The sequence below is a fragment of the Colobus angolensis genome, unplaced genomic scaffold, assembly GCF_000951035.1.
Source record: "Colobus angolensis palliatus isolate OR3802 unplaced genomic scaffold, Cang.pa_1.0 Scaffold7, whole genome shotgun sequence".
NCBI classification, from domain to species: Eukaryota; Metazoa; Chordata; class Mammalia; order Primates; family Cercopithecidae; genus Colobus; species Colobus angolensis.
In genome coordinates this window covers 9,558,734-9,578,970 of record NW_012120709.1, presented here as the reverse complement: position 1 = coordinate 9,578,970, position 20,237 = coordinate 9,558,734, and the positions used below count along the sequence as shown (strand labels likewise).

Here is a 20,237-nt window from a genome sequence, read left to right as displayed (position 1 = left end):
CGAGGTGGCGGGCGCCTGTAGTCCCAGCTACTCAGGAGGCTGAGGCAGGAGAATGGCGTGAACCCGGGAGGTGGAGGTTGCAGTGAGCTGAGATCCCACCACTGCACTCCAGCATGGGCGACAGAGCGAGACTCCGTCTCAAAAAAAAAAAAGAAAAAACAAGAGACAACACTAAAAAGTCAAAATAATAAAATATTTCAAGAAAAAATAAATAGCCTACAGTGTCAAATCCTAAAATTACTGTCCTGTTGAAGGTAAATTCAAAGAAAATTCTAAGGAGTACTAAGTTTTCCATCCACTCATTTTCATCCTGCTCATCTCTCAATAACATACAGAACTGAAAGGAAAATAGGCTGCTTCGCCTAAAACTCTATTCATATAAAGACACTTTGTTTAAAGAGTAATTCACATAATGGCCATTTATATCTACATTATTTATCCTGAACCAGGTGCAAATTAATGGATCTTTCTCTCCTTTTTCTTAACATACATTACATTATAGATTTCCTGGATTTTAAAGGTAGACTCCTCATGGCCCCTCTGTCAAACAAACCTGTGCATTCCATCTCTTATGTTCTCTATCAAGCTGATTAATTAAGACTTCTGCAGCTTTGATTGTTTCTTGTGCTTTGCTTACTTCAGCTTCAAGTTTTGCAGCTTCTGAAGTCCTGCTCTGAAATCTATGTAAACATTAAAATTTAATTAAAAGCAAAAAGGATTTGGGAGAGATTTAATGAAATTATCCATAAGTAACAAAGTAAACTTTTATCCATAATTTAATCAATGATAATACCATTAATGTTTGCATACAAAGTAACATTAATAGAAGAGACAAACCAACAAAAAATTGACAGGGCCTCCAAGCTCTACTACATTATATAAAAATTTGCCAATACGGCATTCAAGGCACTATTCTAAACATCCCATCTGTCTTTCTAGTTTTATTTCATTATATTACTGATCAGCAAAACCATTAATATATGTCAATATCAGAAGAATTTTACATTATCAGTAAATATCCTATATCTCCCGTTATTCAGAATGTTCCATTTGCCTAGAGTAGCTTCGAACCACACCCTTCCTCACCCCACAGCCCAACTCCCTCTAACATTTACCATTAAAACTACAAACAAAATTTCAAAATTCATTTTAGTACATTATATATAATCTCTCCCTATATTCAAGTATCATAAATTGTATGCTATACATATGCAAACTTAAACCCAAAGAAATTATTACCCAGGTTCTCATCAATAATCAGCAGAGGATCTAAAATTCTTATACAGATGTGGCTGGCACTAAGTTGCATGCACTTTATAGTATATTTCACTGTCTCTCTAAGTGCCTTCTTCCTTCCTTCCCTAGACATAAGACTCTAGAACCAACTTCTCCAATATAGACAAATAGCCACTAGCCACTTTGTGGCTATTTAAATTTAAATTAGCTAAAGATAAATAAAATTTTAAATTCAATTCCTCAGTCATATTATAAACACTGCAAGTGCTCAGTAGCCACATAAGACTACTGGCTACCATACTGGATAACAAAGAGCACAGAACATTTCCATAATCTCGTGAAATTCCATTAAACAGCACTGTTCTAAAACCTGGAAATAGAAAGCTGCATGTTTATTGAGCACAACATTTCATACTACACCTTGAACATGGTTTTGCAATGAATATTGTTGCATTAAATCAACTCTCATATCTCTGTACAAGTTGTATTAGAAATGGAAACCATCTCTTTAGTTTTGTAAAATTAGAATTTAAAAATTGATAGATCATGCTTATTTTTCAAGTCCTTTATTCTTTGTTAATATGTAAGAAAATAAGACTGTTATTCATGGCCTAGAGTCAATTAAACCTTAATTAAGGATCATAATAAGTAACAGCATGGTAACCAACATTAATTCATTCTCATCAATGACTCTACAATGAAAAATGTCATTCTGTTTTACTTGAAATTAAAAGTTAATTCCAAAAGTTTTCACAATAATCCTTCCAAAATAATGGTAGTATGGTGCAATGGTTAAGAGCAGAAACTTCATGGAATTAGACAAATCTAGAATCTAACATGGCTTAGTATTTTATTAGCTGCTTAACTTTAGACAAAAAAGACTATATAATTTTAACCTTCCTAATCTGCTAAACAGAAACAGATTTACTTCTCATCATTGTTTTAAGGATTAAAGAAATGAATACATAAATTACCCAGTATAACACCTAACACAGCAAGTGACTAATAAATGAAGTCAAAATATTGCTATAATAAGCTAATTATTCAATAAATATTTGAGTATTAGCTGAATATTAAGTGCTGATTGTGTGCATATGACAGTGAGAATAAAACATTATACTTATTTTTCTTGTACTTCTCTAATAATAATACCTGGAAAAAACTGATGTGATTTCTTTCCTATATTTCTAACATGATAATTGTTCAGGAATATTGAAAACACTGCGTTTATTGGTTTGGTTTGCTTTTTTCTATAAGTATTTCTCTGTAAATATATATTAGTGAGAGAGAAAGAGAATCTGAAGAGGGGAGGGGTGGGGAGAGAGAGAGACAGAGAGACAGAGAGAGAATTGTTTCCTGAACACAGAGAAAAAATTCAGTTTTAATCTGATTAATTTCTTGGTGCAATAATTAATTTTGTTTACATTAAAAAAAGGAAGCATGACACATCACTTCAACATATACTGTATTCAATCAGATATTATTCAGTTTTTCAATCTTCACAACTTTCAAAAGAAAATGTTCTAACATTTATAATTCCCATACCAATATTTTCTACCCTGTACTATTATACATGAAAGGCTTTAAGACTAATAATATTCAAAAATAATCCTTGAGTATAATATTTGCATGAAGACTTTTTTTAACACAAAGGAGAAAAAAAGTTAAAAGGATAGAATTTTTAAACATAATAATGTATCCCTAAAAAGTTTATAGACTAGTGGGTCCCATAGCCTCATCTGACATAAAAGTCTAAAATCTTAACAGTCAACACAGGAAATAAACCAAGATATCAAATGTAAACACTCTCAGCATTATCCTAAATACGCTTCAAAATATAACTTACTTTTCTTTGAGTTCTGATACCTTTTGACCAACAGAATTAAGGAGGTCCTCTAGTTTTCTTTTTCTGTCTTCAGTTTTCTTCAGATTCCTAAAATATAACTCAATATTATAAAAGCCATTCCTATTTTAGATACCAACTATAAAGCAGCAGCAGCACCTTACAATGTAATCCTACAGTAAATATATGACAAATAAAACTGTCATTAACTCAGTATTGTAACACCTTTACTTAGAATTTAATTTGAAAAGCAATGCTAAAATTAAAAGTGTTTCCTCTGACCCAACTATACCACTTCTAGGAATCTATATTTAAAAACACTCATACATGTACATTTCTGGATAAAAATGGTAAACATATTTATTTATCGTCTATCCCTTACAGAACCCTACTAAAATGAAGCCAAGAAAATAAGAAAGACACATATGCACAGAGATCAAAAGAGGAAAGTATGAAATAGGAAAAATTTCAAAAATAATTTCCTTTTCTTAAGAGACAGAGTCTCACTCTGTCTCCCAGGCTGTAGTGCAGTGGTCTGAACAGAGCCCACTGCAGCCTCAAAGTCCTAGGCTCAAGCAATCTTTCCACCTCAGCCTCCCGCACCCTCAAAGTTCAATAATATTTTAAAAAGGAATAACTAACATATTGGAACACAAAAAGCCAAAAACTAAAATGCCTATATGAAGAAGAGTCAAAAAAAAAAAGCAGAATCCTAAAATGTTCAGAAAATTTAAACATACTTCTGAAGGTAACAATAAAGCCAAATACAGAAGATTATTTAATAATTGATATTACAAAGAGTTTGACCTCAGAATCCATCCTCTATTGAGAGCTGACTACCTCTAACATAACCCAGAATGCTGCAAGTCTAGCTTATGCCCCCACTCATCTCCATCAACCTCTATGCACACATCCTAGGCGAAAGATATAAAGATTCTTTTACAGTAAAATGACTGACACCCTATCCTCTCAAAATACCCGCAGATATTAAGGGGTTGCCATAAAATGGCCGGTCCATACTTGATCACCTTACAGTGATGCTCAGCAGCCAAGGAGCCCAGGCCACACACTCAGGTCTTCCAGTCAGACTTCTAAAACTTATGATTAATAACTAACAGCCAAAGATCAGACAAGTCAAGAAAGCTTCCTAACTTCCTAAAAATATGGGGTAATATACAAGACACTGGGAATCAAAGTAGCATTAGACTTTCTAAAAGCAACACTGAACTCTAGAAGAGAGTACAGCGGGGGTTCTCAAACTTTAGTGTACACCAAAATTACCTGTCAAAACAGAGATTGCAAGGCCTTACTGTCCCCTCCCCCACAATGTATCTGAATCAGAATCAGTTCGTTTGGGTGGAGTTCCAAAAAAAATCTGCACTTTTAACAAGTTCCAAAGTGATGCTGATGCTGCCGGTCTAGGAACCAAATTTTGAGAATTGCTGATAGAATAAGGCCTTCAAAACTGTGAGCTAAAACTATTTCTAGTCTAGTATTTAAACACAACCCAATTATTGATCACATACAATAACATATTATAAATACTTTTAGACATGCAAATCTTAAAATATGTTCCAGCCCATATACTCTTTCTACCATGGAAGATGTGTTCTAGAAACCTTAAGAACTAAAGGAAGGAAGAGAAAGACAGGAATTCACAATAAAAGAATACAACAGGTAATCTCTAGAACATCGCTGAAGAGAAGCTCCAAGACAACAGCCTTAAGCAGCAGGCCTAAAGCTAAGAAAAAATAAATAGAACACACAGATCAATGAAGATGTTTCAGGGCTCTGACAGAGAAACTATAGATAAATTATAGACAAATTTGTGATATGTAAACAGAAAAATATAATCAACTAAAAAAAGGAGGCAATTCTTATATAGAGAACAAAAAAGTGTACAAGAAAGGAAATAAGATGAATAACTGTTAATACACAGCAGGAAGTTAATAGATAATGTCAAAAATTGAACAATCAAGAATATAGATCAATTAGGATTAAGATGACAGACAGCAGGCGGGACTACCTTGCAGCTCCCACTCAGACAGACAGAGCAGCACGTGGAGACTCACATGGTGAGCTTTTGCTGCAAGAACTACTGCAGGAATGTACTAGGAAAGCCAAAAGAATCCACAGACCCTTTGAAGGAAGTGGGTCACCACTGCAGTCACCCTGACATACCGAAAAACTTATTAGTCTGCTTGCTTTCTCAAGGGAAGGCACATGATCTGGGGCAAGTTCTCAGCCCTGGTCACTGGTGTTGTTGGGGCACGGTGGGAGTGAGACCAGCCTTTAGGACTGCAGGCTACATAGAAAGCCAGTGAGGCCTGTGCCTGCTGGCTTTCCTCAACTACCCTGGGTGACCTGTATGACTCAGCAGAGGCAGCCATAATACCCCCGGGGGAAAAATTACACTGGAATGGAAACCACACTCCCATCCCCCACAACAGCCACAGCAAAAGCCTCACCAAAGGAGAGGCTGAGCTCAGAGACACCTATCCCTGCCCCCACCAAGTGGTCTTTTTCTACCTGCCCTGGTAGCCAAAGACAAAGGTCATAATTTCTTGAAAGCTCTAAGGCCCTGCCTACTGCCTGAGAAACCCGAATTGTTAACCAGGTGTCCCTAGGGCAAGTTTGCATCCTCCCTATAGGACCACAGCTGAGGCACTCTTGAAAGTGCCACCTCCTGGCTGGAGGCCCATCAACACAAAACCAGTCCACTAAATAAAAACAAAACCAAGGACCATCACAGAGTTCACCTCATTCCCCTGCTAGCTCCAGTGGAGCAGGTGCTGGTATCCACGGCTAAGAGACCTGAAGACAGATCACATCACAGGACTCTGTGCAGACACTCCCCAACACCAGCCCAGAGCCTGGTAGCTCTGCTGGGTGCTAGACCCAGAAGAGCAAAAACAACCACTACATTTCAGATCTCAGAAATACCCATTCCTAGGGGAAGAGAAAGACCACCACAGCAAGGGAGCGCTCCGTGAGACACAGAATCTGACCAACTGCCCTTGAATCCCAGATCTTCCCTCTGATATAGTCTAATCAAATGAGAAGGAACCAGAAAAACAATTCCAGTAATATGACAAAACAAGGTTCTTTAACACCCCCAAAATATTATACCAGCTCATCAGCAATGGATTCAAACCAAGAAGAAATCTCTGAATTGCCAGAAAAAGAATTCAGAAGGTTGATTATTAAGCTAATCAAAGAGGCACCAAAGAAAGGTGAAGTCCAACTTAAAGAAATCAAAACCCTGATACAGGTTATGAAAGGAAAATTCTTCAGTGAAATAGATAGCATAAACAAAAAACAATCACGACTTCTGGAAATCAAGGATACACTTAGAGAAATCCAAAATGCACTGAAAAGTCTCAGCAATAGACTCAAGCAGAAGAAAGAGCTTCAGAGCTTGAAGACAAGGATTTTTAATTAACTCAATCATCAAAGACAAAGAAAAAAATAATTTTAAAAAATGAACAAAGCTTCCAAGAATTTTGTAACTATGTTGAGTGTCCAAACCTAAGAATAATGGGTGTTCCCAAGAAAGAAGAGAAATCTAAAAATATATTTGAGGAATAATTGGGGAAAATGTCCCCAGCCTTGCTAGAGAGCTAGACATCCAAATAAAAGAAGTTTGAAGAACGCCTAAGAAATTCATTGTAAAAAGATCATCACATAGACATACAGTCATCAGGTTATCTGAAGTCAAGACAAAGGAAAGATCTTACAGCTATGAGGCAAAAGCATCAGGTAACCTATAAAGGAAAAACTATCACAGTGACAGCAGATTTCTTAACAGAAACCCTACAAGCTAGAAGGGACTGGGGTCCTATTTTTAGCCTCCTTAAACAAAAAATTACCAGCCAAGAATTTTGTATACAGAGAAACTAAGCTTCATAAATGAAGGAAAGACATAGTCTTTTCCAGACAAACAAATGCTGAGAGAATTCACCACTACCAAGCCAGACTACAAGAACTGCTAAAAGGAGCTCTAAATCATGAAACAAATCCTCGAAATACACTAAAACAGAACCTCCTTAAAGCATGAATTTCATAGGATCTATATAACAATAACACAATGGCCAGGCATGGTGGCTCATGCCTGTAATCCCAGCACTTTTGGAGGCGGAGGCAGGTGAATTACTTGAGATTGAGAGTTTGAGACCAACATAGAAAATATGGCATAACCCCATTTCTATTAAAACTACAAAAATTAGCTGGGTGTGATGGCAGGTGCCTGTAATCCCAGCTACTCAGGAGGCAAGAGAATCCCTTGAACCCAGGAGGCAGAGGTTGCAGTGAAGCGAGATTGTGCCACTGCACTCCAGCCTGGGCAACAGAATGAGACCCAGTCTCAAAAAAAAACAATAACACAATGGAAAAAAAAAGTATTCAGGCAACAAATAGCATGCTGAATAGAACAGTACCTCCCATCTCAATACTAACATTGAATGTAAATGGCATAAATGCTCCACTTAAAAAATACACAATGGCAGAATTGATAAGAATTCACCAATCAAGTTTCTGCTGCCTAAAAGAGACTCACCTGACACAATAAGGACTCACATAAACTTAAGGTAAAGGGGTGGAAAAAGATATTCCATGCAAATGGACACCAAAAGTAAGCAAGAGTAGCTATTCTTACATCAGGTATAACAAACTTTAAAGCAACAGCAATTAAAAAAGACAAAGAGGGACATTATGAAATGATAAAAGGACTAGTCCAACAGGAAAATATCACAATCCTAAACACATATGCACCTAACAATGGAACTCCCAAATTTATTAAACAATTACTACTAGACATAAGAAATGAGATAAACATCAACACAATAATAGTGAGAAAATTTAATACTGACAGCACTAGACAAGTCACTAAGACAGAAAGTTAACAAAGAAATAACAGACTTAAACTATACCCTACAACAAATGGACTTAACAGATATTTACAGAGCATTCTAGCCAATGACAGCAGAATATACATTCTATTCATCAGCATATGGAACATTCTCCAAGATAGACCATACGACAGGCTACAAAACAAGTCTCAGTACATTTAAGAAAATCTAAACTATATCAAGTACCCTCTCAGATCACTGTGGAATAAAACTGAAAATCAACTCCAAAAAGGACCTTCAAAGGGATGCAAATGTGTGGAAATTAAATAACCTGCTTCTGAATGACTGTTGGGTCAACAACGAAATCAAAATGGAAATCAAAAAATTGTTTGAACTGAATAACAATAGTAATTAATACAACCTATCAAAACCTCTAGAATACAGCAAAGGTGATGTTAAGAGGAAAGCTCAGAGCATTAAATGCCTATATCAAAAAGTATGAAAGAGTATTAGATAATCTAAGGTCACACCTCATGGAACTGAAGAAACAAAAACAATCCAAACCCAAACCCAGCAGAAAACAACAAATAACAAAGATTCGAGCAGAACTAAATGAAATTGAAACAAACAAACAAACAAAATACAAAAGATAAATGAAACAAAAAGTTGGTTCTTTGAAAAAATAAAATTAATAGACCATTTGCAAGATTAACCAAGAAGAGAGAAGTTACAAATTAGCTTAATTAGAGAGAAATGGGAGATATTACAACTGACACCACAGAGATAAAAAAGATTATTCAAGGCTACTATAAACACCTTTATGCACATAAACTAGAAAACCCAAAGGAGATGGATAAATTTCTGGAAATATACAACCTGCCTAGATTAAACTAGGAAGTATAGAACTGCTGAACAGACCAATAACAAGCAGCAGGATTGAAATGGTAATTTTAAAACTGATGGATTCACAGCTTAATTCTATAAGACATTCAAAGAAGAATTGGTACCAATCCTATTGACACTATTCAAAAATATAGAGAAGGTTGGGAATCCTCCCTAAATCAATCTATGAAGCCAGTATCACCCTAATACCAGAACCAGGAAAAGGGATAACTAAAAAAGAAAACTATAGACCAATATTCCTGATGAACACAGATGCAAAAATCCTCAACAAAATACTAGTGAACCAAATCCAATAGTATATCAAAAAGATAATCCACCATGATCAAATGGGTTTCATACCAGGGATGCAGGTAAAACATACGTTAAGTCAATAAATGTGATACACCACATAAACAAACTTAAAAACACATATCACATAATCATCTCAATAGACACAGAAAAAGCATTTAACAAAATCCAGTGTCCCTTTATGATTAAAATCCTCAGCAAAATTGGCACAGAAGGGACATATCTTAAGGTAATAAAAGCCATCTATGAGAAACCCACAGCCAACATTATACTGAATGGGGAAAAGTGGAATGCATTCCCCATGAGAACTGGAACAAGACACAAGGATGCCCACTTTCATCAGTTCTATTCTACATAGCACTAAACGTTCTAGCCAGAACAATCAGACAGGTGAAAGAAATAAAGGGCATCCAAACTGGTAAAGAGGAAGCTAAACTGCCAGTTTGCTGATGATACCACTATACACCTAGAAAACCCTAAAGACTCATCCAAAAAGCTCCTAGAACTCGTAAATGAATTCAGCAAAGGTTCAGAACATAAAATTCATGTACACAAATCAGCAGCTCTGCTATACACCAACTGCAACCATGCTGAAAATCAAATCAAGAACTCAGCTCCTTTCACAGTAGCTGAAAAAAAAAAAAAACCAACTTAGGAATATACCTAACCAAGCTGATATGGTTACAAACAAATGATACAAACAAATGGAAACATATCCCATGCTCACAGCTAGGTAGAATCAATATTGTGAAAATGACCATACTGCCGAAAGCAATTTACAAACTCATTGTGATTGCCATCACAATACCACCATCCTTCTTCACAGAAGTAGAAAAAACAATCCTAAAATTCATATGGAACGAAAAAAGAACCTGCATAGCCAAAGCAAGAGTAAGCAAACAAACAAATAAATAAATCTGGAGGCATCACATTACCCAACCTCAAACTATACTATAAAGCCGCAGTCGCCAAAACAGCATTGCACTGGTATAAAAATAGGCACATAGACCAATGGAAAAGAATAGAAAACCCAGAAATAAACCCAGATACTTACAGCCAACTGATCTTCCACAAAGCAAACAAAAACATACAGTGGGGAAAGGATGCCCTATTCAACCAATGGTGCTGGGGTAATTGGAAAGCCCCATGTGGAAGAATGAAACTGGATCCTCATCTCTCACCCTATACAAAAAATCAACTCAAGATGGATCACAGACTTAAATCTAAGACCTGAAAACCATAACCATTCTACAAGATAACATCAGAAATACCCTTATAGACATTGGCTTAGGCAAAGACTTCATGACCAAGAACCCAAAAGCAAATGCAACAAATACAAAGAAAAACAGATGGGACTTAAATAAACTAAAATCCTTCTGCACAGCAAAAGAAACAATTGGCAGAGTTAAAAGACAACCCACAGACTGGGAGAAAATTTTCACAATCTATACATCTGACAAAGGACTAATATCCAGAATCCACAACAAACTTAAACAAATCAGCAAGAAAAAAACAAACAACCCTATCAAAAAGTAGGCTAAGAACATGAATAGACAATTCTCAAAAGAAGATATACAAATGGCCAATAAGCATATGGAAAAATGCTCAACATCATTAATTATCAGAGAAATGCAAATCAAAACCACAATCCAGTATCACCTTACTCTTGCAAGAATGGTCATAATCAAAAAATCAAAAAATAATAGATGTTGGCGGGGATGCAGTGAAAAGGGAACACTTTTACACTCTTGGTAGGAATGTAAACTAGTATAACCACTATGGAAAACAGTGTGGAGATTCCTTAAAGAACTAAAAGCAGATCTACTGTTTGATCCAGCAATTCTACTACTAGGTATCTGCCCAGAGGAAAAGAAGGCATTATATGGAAAAGATCCTTGCACACGCATGTTTGTAGCAGCACAAATTGCAATGGCAAAAAGACAGAACCAACCCAATGCCCATCATTCAATGAGTGGATAAAGAGAATGTGGTATATATATACACCACGGAATACTACTCAGCCACAAAAAGAAACAAAATAATGGCATTTGCAACAACCTGAATTGAATTGGAGAGACTCATATTCTAAGTGAAGTATCTCAGGAATGGAAAACCAAACATCATACATTCTCATTCATGTAGGAGCTAAGCTGTAAGGACGCAAAGGCATAAGAATGAGGCATTGGACTTTGGAGACTCGGGGGAAAGGGCGAGAGGTGGCAAGAGATAAAAGACTACACATTGGGTATAGTGTAACACTGCTCAGATGATTGCTGCACCAAAATCTCAGAAAACACCACTAAAGATCTCATTCATGTAACCAGACACCACCTGTTCCCCAAAAACCTACTGAAATAAAAAAAATTTTTTTTAAAAAAAAAGAACATAAACCTTTGGTCTGCATTTAGAAGAGATAAAATATATTTGTGACTTAGTAATGATAGCAAATTAGAACTGTAAGCTCCAATAGTAAGTGGTTAAGTCTTCCTCCTTCCTGTCCACACACTGTTTTAGAAAATATATGCTAAACATTTCCTAGAATTTAGAAGGTAAAAACAAACATAAAAGCCTTAAATTTCCAGCCAGGCACAGTGGCTCATGCCTATAATCCAAGCACTTTCATGAGGTCAGGAGATAGAGATCATCTTGGCCAACATGGTGAAACCCCTTCTCTACTAAAATGAAAAAAATTAGCCAGGTGTGGTGGTACGTGCCTGTAACCCCAGCTGCTTGGGAGGCTGCAGCAGGGGAATCACTTGAACCCAGGAGGCAGAGGTTGAAGTGAGCTGAGATTGCGCCACTGCACTCCAGCCTAGCAATAGAGCAAGACTCCATCTCAATCAATCAATCAATCAATCAATACAAACAAAAGTCTTTAATTTCCAAAGCTTTCCTTTTGTACTTTAACGTTATTCCTTGGCCAGGTGTGGTCATCCACACCTGTAATCGCAGCATTTTGGGAGGCCGAGGCAGGCAAATCACCTGAGGTCGGGAGTTCAAGACCAGCCTGACCCACACGGAGAAACCCCATCTCTACTAAAAATACAAAATTAACCAGGCGTGGTGGCACATGCCTGTAATCCCAGCTACTCAGGAGGCTGAGACAGGAGAATCGCTTGAACCTGGGAGGCGGAGGTTTTGGTGAGCCGAGATCATAATTGCACTCCAGCCTGGGCAATAAGAGCAAAATCAGTCTCAAAAAAAAAAAAAAATTATTCCTTTATGAAACTTTGGCTCCTTCTAAAGGAACTTTTACCTACCTAGCCTTCCAACAATATAATAATGGTAAAGAAAAAGTGAGTTAGTTATGCTATCCCCTTCTAATTGCTTTCTTGTTTTCATCTGTTTTTAAATTTGCATTTAATTGACTCATTTTATATATTTTAGTATTGTTAACTGCCATTTTACAAATAGAGAAAAAATAATAATAATAATATGTTAAAACCTCATCAAACTGATGAAAATAAAGGTTAGAATTGTTTATATTTTATATTTCACTTACGATTCTAATCCTGCCTGTTCAGTTTCCAAAGGCTGAATTCGTTCCAAGACATGGGAATACTGGATATTGGCTTTCACCCAGGCAGCCAAAGGTGCAGCTGCAGTACTGGCACGCTTAGCATTCTGAAAAATCCATGAGAAGTGATTCAACATCCTTACTTAATTTCAGATGAAAGCAAAGTTAATTCTAACATACTTTATTTGGATATTTATTAACTTGACCCAAATAAAGAAGTTTTTGGCTTATAGCTAAAATAAAAATACAGTGAACTTCTATTTTGATTAAGAGAAATATACATGAACTCTATTTTCACTTAAAAATAAATTTTTGAACCACACAGAATCTTTAAAATAAAGATGTTTTATCAACATAATTTTCTATTAGTCTCATTTCTAATGAATACATGTGTCAGCCACAACAATGTTCAAGTATCTTTATTAGATAAGAACAGCTTTAAAACCATTGTAATTGGTGTTAAAGAAGATACACATAACATTTTGATTAAGGGATCTAAAAAAATACCAGAATCATGAAATCTAAATTGTTCACTGAAATTAGATACCACTGTCCTAACACAGATACCTGTTGTCATCTGACAAGTACCCAAGAAAAAATAAAAGCACACCAGGACAGTTGAAAGTTAAAAAAAAAAAAAGTTGAGAACATTAACAGCAGATACAAAACTATTAAAACCACTCAATAAATCTCCCCTGCTACCTAGATTCTAATTTACCTGATTCTGATGGTTAATGCTTCCCAAATGTAATACCTATAAGCTTATACTTTATTTTCACTTTTAAGTGATCTAAACAATTGGCAATGACAAAACATCACATTTTAAACAGCAGAATATTATATGGTATGGAAAAGCAAATTTATGATATAACTTAAAAATTACCTTTGGATCAAAAGATCCTTTATTTTTATAAAGAAGTTCTTCAACACTTTCTCTTATTTCCTTTGAAATATTTCGGGCATCAAAGGTTGCTATGTCTTCTCTTACACCTCTTTTTGCAAGGAAACTAAAATTAAAGCATATTTCCTTAAATGAGACTAAACAAAATTTGCTGTTTCTGAAAAAAAATCAGTTTAACAAAATGGTGAATGCAATACTTTTAATCCATTAGTTAACAAAAAATATGGTACTAAAACCTTTAAGCTTCTAATGTATTATCCTTATTTTTGTTTGTTTGTTTTGAGACAGAGTCTCACTCTGTCACCCAGGCTGGAGTGCCGTGGTACAATCTCAGCTCACTGCAACCTTCACCTCCTGGGTTCAAGCAATCCTCCCACCTCAGCCTCCTGAGTAGCTGGGACCACAGACGTGTGCCACCACATCTGGCTAATTTTTTGTATTTTTATTAGAGATCAGGTTTCACCATGTTGCCCAGGCTGGTCTCAAACTCCTGGCCTAAAGTGCCTTGGCCTCCCAAAGTGCTGGGATTGCAGGTGTGCCCAGCCAATATTATCGACTTTTTGTAGACAACAAAAACTCTAGAGAGATGTACAACAGTCTTTCTAATGTTCTGTGAATAAACTAAGAAATGATATGAAAGAATCACAATCTTGTTCTACTCAAATCCTTATTTGTAAACTATTAGGTACTCATATGTTCTAGGATATGCAAGAAAATTTTCTGACTCCTTTTAAGGTAACTTAAAGTGCTCTCTCAACCTATGTCCTCCCCACCTCCAGATATAAAATGAACTCTTTACTATCAACCTAAATACTAACAAGGAACTTAATATCGGCACAAACCATAACACTACTATTATAACATGAAACCTGAGCCTGCTTGGTTTCATATTGTGTTAATATCTTATTCTCTTCTAGTTTATAGCTCCCTTTTATTATTTAAGGGTCTCCTTCTTTCTGTTTCTGTCTCTGTCTCTTTCCCTCTCTCAGTAGTATAAGACTCTTAAGGATAGTAATTGTATTTTCTTCATCAGGAAATCACAGTGAAATCACAGTCCTCTCTACCATGTATGGACCAAATATATTGTTATATCTGTTGAGAAATTTCTTAAAGATTCTAAGGTATTCCTTTTCTTCTGACACTTTCAACAACCACTTAGAGAAAGGAATATATAGATCCTGACATATGATTACACAGAATACCTTGAAATTTCAAGGCAAAATGAATACCCATGTATTTAGATGAAGTGCACTTTGAAAAATAATATAAGAAATATTTAAAACTATGAAAGAATGTGTCATTCATTGCTGAAATAGTATTTTTCACAAATTGAAAAATTTACCTTTTCATGCTCACCCAAGATGTATCAAAGATACCCATCAACCTTAAAACTCCTTCAAGAATGTCTCTAATTACATCAGGTGGCATGCGTAGTGAGCGGATTTCTGAAAGTGATTCTGGCTTAATGTTTCCAACTGCTAGTTTAGCTTCATTGACTAAAGGCTAAAAGAGAAAAAGGCAATTTTTATTTTCAAATTATATATTTTTTAAATCACTAACTCTTGACAAATTATCTTTTATTGTCATTTATGCAAAATGACTATAGTTACTAATGTCCTCTCTCTTAAAATAACAAAATGCTTTAAATTATACAAGGAGTAAAAAACGTTCAAGTTGAGACAGTAAGACTTCTTGCCACCAGAACTGCAATAATCTAATTTGGAAAATCTAACTTGTTTTGAGACAATTTGTCATTTTGAAGAGGCTCTTTATATCTTAGCACTAGCTGACTAATTTAATCAACTGGAGAAAAATAGCTTAACAGTATATCTTAATTTATCTAACAAATTTTTTCCCTCTACAATCAAAACCATATGGCTCATGGAAAACAAAGATTCTTTTTAATTATCATCCATTAATTTATACTTTTTCTGGCAGGCTTTCCTTCTTGTTCTCTTTTACAAGTAATATTTTGGTTGAAAACCACATTTTATAATACTATGAGAAAACAACTTGAGTTACAAATAATGTTTAAATTCCTACATATAGCTGGTAAGCAAAAATGTAAATGGATCTTAGCATGTTTTTTAACTTACTTGTACTTCTTTTAATTCATCATCAATTTTATTTTTTCTTTCTTCAATTTTAACAACTTCTTCTGCTATTCTGTGCTTCAGTCTTTCAAGTTCTGTTTTTTGCTCACTTGCATCCTATAAGAATATTTAAGTGGCATTCCAATCAATTTTAATGCATGATATTGAAAAGCATGAAATCTAAAATATAACATTTCAAAATAACATTTTCTATTAAATGTTTACCCAATATTAGCTTTGAATCTATGACAAGAGAGTTTCCAAAATGCCTAGGAAACCAATTATATATTTTACTCCACATTTTCTATCAGAAAGGTTTCAGTGCTTTAATTTTTTCTACTTAGCAAAGCAATAAATGCTTTTTACATAAAATTTAAACAAGATAGAAATACATAATTTTCTTTTTTTTAATTTTTATTTTTATTTATTTTGAGATAGAGTCTCGCTCTTGTCGTCCAGGCTGGAGTGCAACGGCATGTCTCAGCTCACTGCAACCTCCACCTCCTGGGTTCAAGCGATTCTCCTACCTCAGCCTCCCAAGTAGCTGGGATTACAGATGCCCACCACCATGCCCAGCTAATTTTTGTATTTTTAGTAGAGATGGGGTTTCGCCATGTTAGTCAGGCTGATCTCGAACTCCTGACCTTGTGATCCACCCACTTCGGCCTCCCAAAGTGCTGGGATTACAGGCGTGAGCCACCGCGCCCAGCAGAAATGCATAACTTTCAAAGTATGATTTTAATTTTTATTTCCTTGATTATTGATGAGGTTGAACATCTTTGAATATATTTGTCATTGTGAGTTTTTTTCTTTTTCTTTTTTTTTCTTTTTGAGACAGGGTCTCACTACATTGATTACGCTCCCGGACTCAAGGGGTCCCCTGCACTTCAGCTTCCCAAGTAGCTGACATTAAAGGCATGTATTGCCATGCCCAGATCTCGAAATGCATAGTTTCTTAAATAATCATAATAAAATGTATTGAACACTTAAACAGCCCAGGCACAGCTCATGGATTCCTTCTTTTATTAACCTCCTGTTCCAATTGGAAGGTATTTCTATTCTGAGTTTGTATAGCATTTAATTTGCACTTTCTTCATGCCATAAACCTAGAATTGCAAGCCTTAGAAGTTACACAATTTGGTATTTAAGCTATCTCTTCAGACAGTACTTTCTACAAAGTACCAAATAGAAATATCTGCTATTTATAATTAAGAAAAATTATTAACTTATGAGATGCATAGTAATTCTCCTGGGTCTCTGCTGGATAATAAAATTAGCTACAGTCTTAGAAATATTGCTTCTCAGAACAGCCCAGAGAAAAAAGTAGCACATAGTCAATGTGTATTACTAATGTCACTAGCCAGAGAGTACACAAAGCACACATAATGCCGAATATTTTCCTTTATAAATACATGGTAATTAACAGTGTTATCCTTTATGTAGTGTTTGCTTTTTCATATTTCAAATAACTCTTTTAAGGTCAAAATAATTGACAGTTTTTTTAACGATAAAAATGGCTGATTTCATTAAGTAAACATTTATATTAATTTTGTTCCAAAATACCTTGATAAAAAAATTATGCTGAAGTTTTACAGTATAAACATTATTATATGTACATTTTCTGATGTATTACCAGGTCAGGTACTCACTAATTTGATTTCTATCATAGATTGGCTGTTTCTATAATTTCTTACAAAGGAATCATATAGTATACAGTCTTTCGTGTCTGGCTGTTTTCACTTAAGTGTAACGTTTCTAAGATTTATCAAGTTTTGATTTCTCTTAGCTAAAAATCTGAAAGTGGGACTGCTGGCTGACGTACTAAGATAGTTTAACTTTATGAGACTGTGCCAAACTTTTGAAAAGTAACTGTAGCATTTTTCATTTCCTCCAGCAATTATAAAGAGTTCCAGATGCTCCACCCCGCCTTGCCACACTAGACTGAGGTGTTTTCAGTCTTTTTATTTCACCCATTCTAGTGGATATGTAGAAGCATATCACTGGGACTTTAGCTTACATTTACTCGATGATAATGGAATTAACATCTTTTCATGTGTTTACTGGTCTTTTATAGATCTTCTTTCAAATATGGTCTGCTCTAATCTTACGTTCATTGTTAAACTGGAGTTTTGTTTTACTATTATTGAGTTGTAGTACTTTTAAAAAATTCTGAATAGAAGTTCTTTATCAAATACATGTTTTGTAAATATTTTCTCCCAGTCTGTGACTTGCCTTTTCATTTCAGAACTTATTTCAAAGAGCAGAAGAATCCAACTTATCAATTTTCTTTTTCTATTTTGATATCACATCTAACAAGTCTTCACCTCACCTAAGGTAATAAAGATGCTCTCCTGTGTTTTCTTCTAAGTTTTATAATTTAATGTTCTAATCTTAGATCCATCATCCATACTGTGTAAATTTTTGTGTAAGTTAAAAGGGAAAGGTTCTGGGCTTTTTCTCTCTCTACCTGGACATCTAAATATCCAGCACCATTTTTTAAAAAGACTATCTTTCCCCATTTAATTGGCATTTTGTGTAAAATCAACTGATCACATTCCAATGATCTCTATGCCTAATATTACACTAATATCACACTGCCTTATGAATCCTGAAAAGTGAGTCTTGAAATCCTAAGTCCCACAACTTTGTTATTTTTCAGATTGTTCATGCCATTTATTTTTTAATTGAGATATATATATTAGTCTGATGAATATATAAGTTAATTTTCATAAAAGAGGCATTAGACTAGTCCCTATTTGACAAGGTAACAGTCACCAACATGAAGATGGAGAAACATGTTTGAGGCATAGTCAGGAAGGTAAAACTGACAGAATTTAATGACTCATTACATTAATGGATAAGGTAACAAAAGTCTCAGTATAATGTGATTTTTAAGTTCTGTCTTAAATAATTAGTGTATATTATAGTACCATAACCTGAGGAAAGAAATACAGGAAAGAAAACTCGTAAGTTCAGTTTTGAACCTGTTTCAAATTGTAATGCCCAAGAGACTTCCAAAAAGACATGTTTAACAGATAAAATTGAATTTTGTTTGTTTGTTTGTTTGAGACTCTTGCTTTGTTACCCAGGCTGGAGAGCAGTGGCATGATTTCAGCTCACTGAAACCTCTGCTTCTTAAACTCAAGCAATCCTCCTACCTCAGCCTCCTCAGTAGCTGGGACTACAGGCACATGCTACCACATTTGGCTAACTTTTAATTTTTTTGTAGAGATAAGGTCTCACTATATTGCCCAGGCTGGTCTCAAACTCATAGGCTCAAGCGATCTTCCCACTCGGCCTCCCAAAGAGCTAGGATTACAGGCATGAGCAACCATGCCCTGCCAGTAATTGAGTAAGTCTGAAGCTAATAAAACGAGTTAGGATAAAGAATAAAAAAGATGAATTTGAAAACAGTTACATGTAGTTGGTAGTAAGAGCAATGAAATGAACAAGAGCATCCTGAAAGAGCATGCAGACATAAAATACTGGGGCAAGGAAGGAACTCAGAGAAATCTCCTTTGAAAGGGTTCAACAAAACAAAGGCAACAGCTCAAAAAATATATACTCAAAACACAAAACATCATGAAAGTACTGAAAGAATAAAAACATTTCATAAATCTTGAGAAAATTAAAAGCAAGGAAAACTCTCAAAGCCTGAAGGAGAGAATTCTAAGAAAAATTAAAGGAAATACCAACCTAACTGGGAGAGTATAAGAAATAAAATCAGTTACAGACAGATCCATGCCAATTTAAAATATAAAAAGAGTCTACATAAGTTGCATATGGTCAATTGAATGCACTGAGTAATCATTCTAAACAACGTGGGAAAATACCACGCCCTTCCACAAAAGCTTAAGTACATAACATCAGTCTGACTCAGTATGAATAAGCAACGTTTTTTAAATCCACCTAAGTGAAATGTTATTTTTCACTGACAGTCATTCATGAATGCTCTCCCTATTGTTTTCATTTTTGTGATCACTCCAAACATTACCTGCATTGACACTGTGATCATTTGAAGGGCAGCATCTGCTTCATCTTGCTTAGTTTTAAGTAATACACTTTGTTCTCCAGCTTTTCTGTTCAGTTCATCCACAAGAGCTTTAGCTTCATTTAGTTTAGATACACCAGCCTACATCAATAAAATATTGATTGGTAATATTTAAAAAAAAGAATTTTACATACACACAGTAAATAAAGCCCTATAGAAAAGAATCAAGCAAACATGGTAAGTGTGTATATATAAAACAGTAACAAGTAGACTTAGATTTTTTCTGATTGCTAATTATAACTATTTCATATGATACTCATTAAGATGTAGTAGGGGGGCGGAGCAAGATGGCCGAATAGGAACAGCTCCAGTCTCCAACTCCCAGCGCAAGCGACACAGAAGACCGGTGATTTCTGCGTTTTCAACTGAAGTACTGGGTTCATCTCACTAGGGAGTACCGGACAATCGGTGCTGGTCAGCTGCTGCAGCCTGACCAGCGAGAGCTGAAGCAGGGCGAGGTATCGCCTCACCTGGGAAGTGCAAGGGGGAAGGCAATCCCTTTTCCTAGCCAGGGGAACTGAGACACACAACACCTGGAAAATCGGGTAACTCCCACCC

The 20,237-nt window shown here is 35.4% G+C and overlaps 1 protein-coding gene across 1 annotated transcript in view; it reads right to left on the bottom strand.

The window, feature by feature from the left end:
- DYNC2H1 (dynein, cytoplasmic 2, heavy chain 1) overlaps positions 1-20,237 on the bottom strand; it is a 377,952-nt gene that overhangs the window by 251,073 nt on the left and 106,642 nt on the right. Inside the window, exons 55-61 of the mRNA XM_011927022.1 lie at positions 19,623-19,760; positions 15,632-15,745; positions 14,878-15,038; positions 13,518-13,641; positions 12,620-12,741; positions 3,083-3,169; positions 550-680 (exon numbers count right to left, since the gene is read on the bottom strand). Of these exons, the coding sequence (XP_011782412.1) occupies positions 550-680; positions 3,083-3,169; positions 12,620-12,741; positions 13,518-13,641; positions 14,878-15,038; positions 15,632-15,745; positions 19,623-19,760 (877 nt within the window). The remainder of the gene's footprint in view (positions 1-549; positions 681-3,082; positions 3,170-12,619; positions 12,742-13,517; positions 13,642-14,877; positions 15,039-15,631; positions 15,746-19,622; positions 19,761-20,237) is intronic.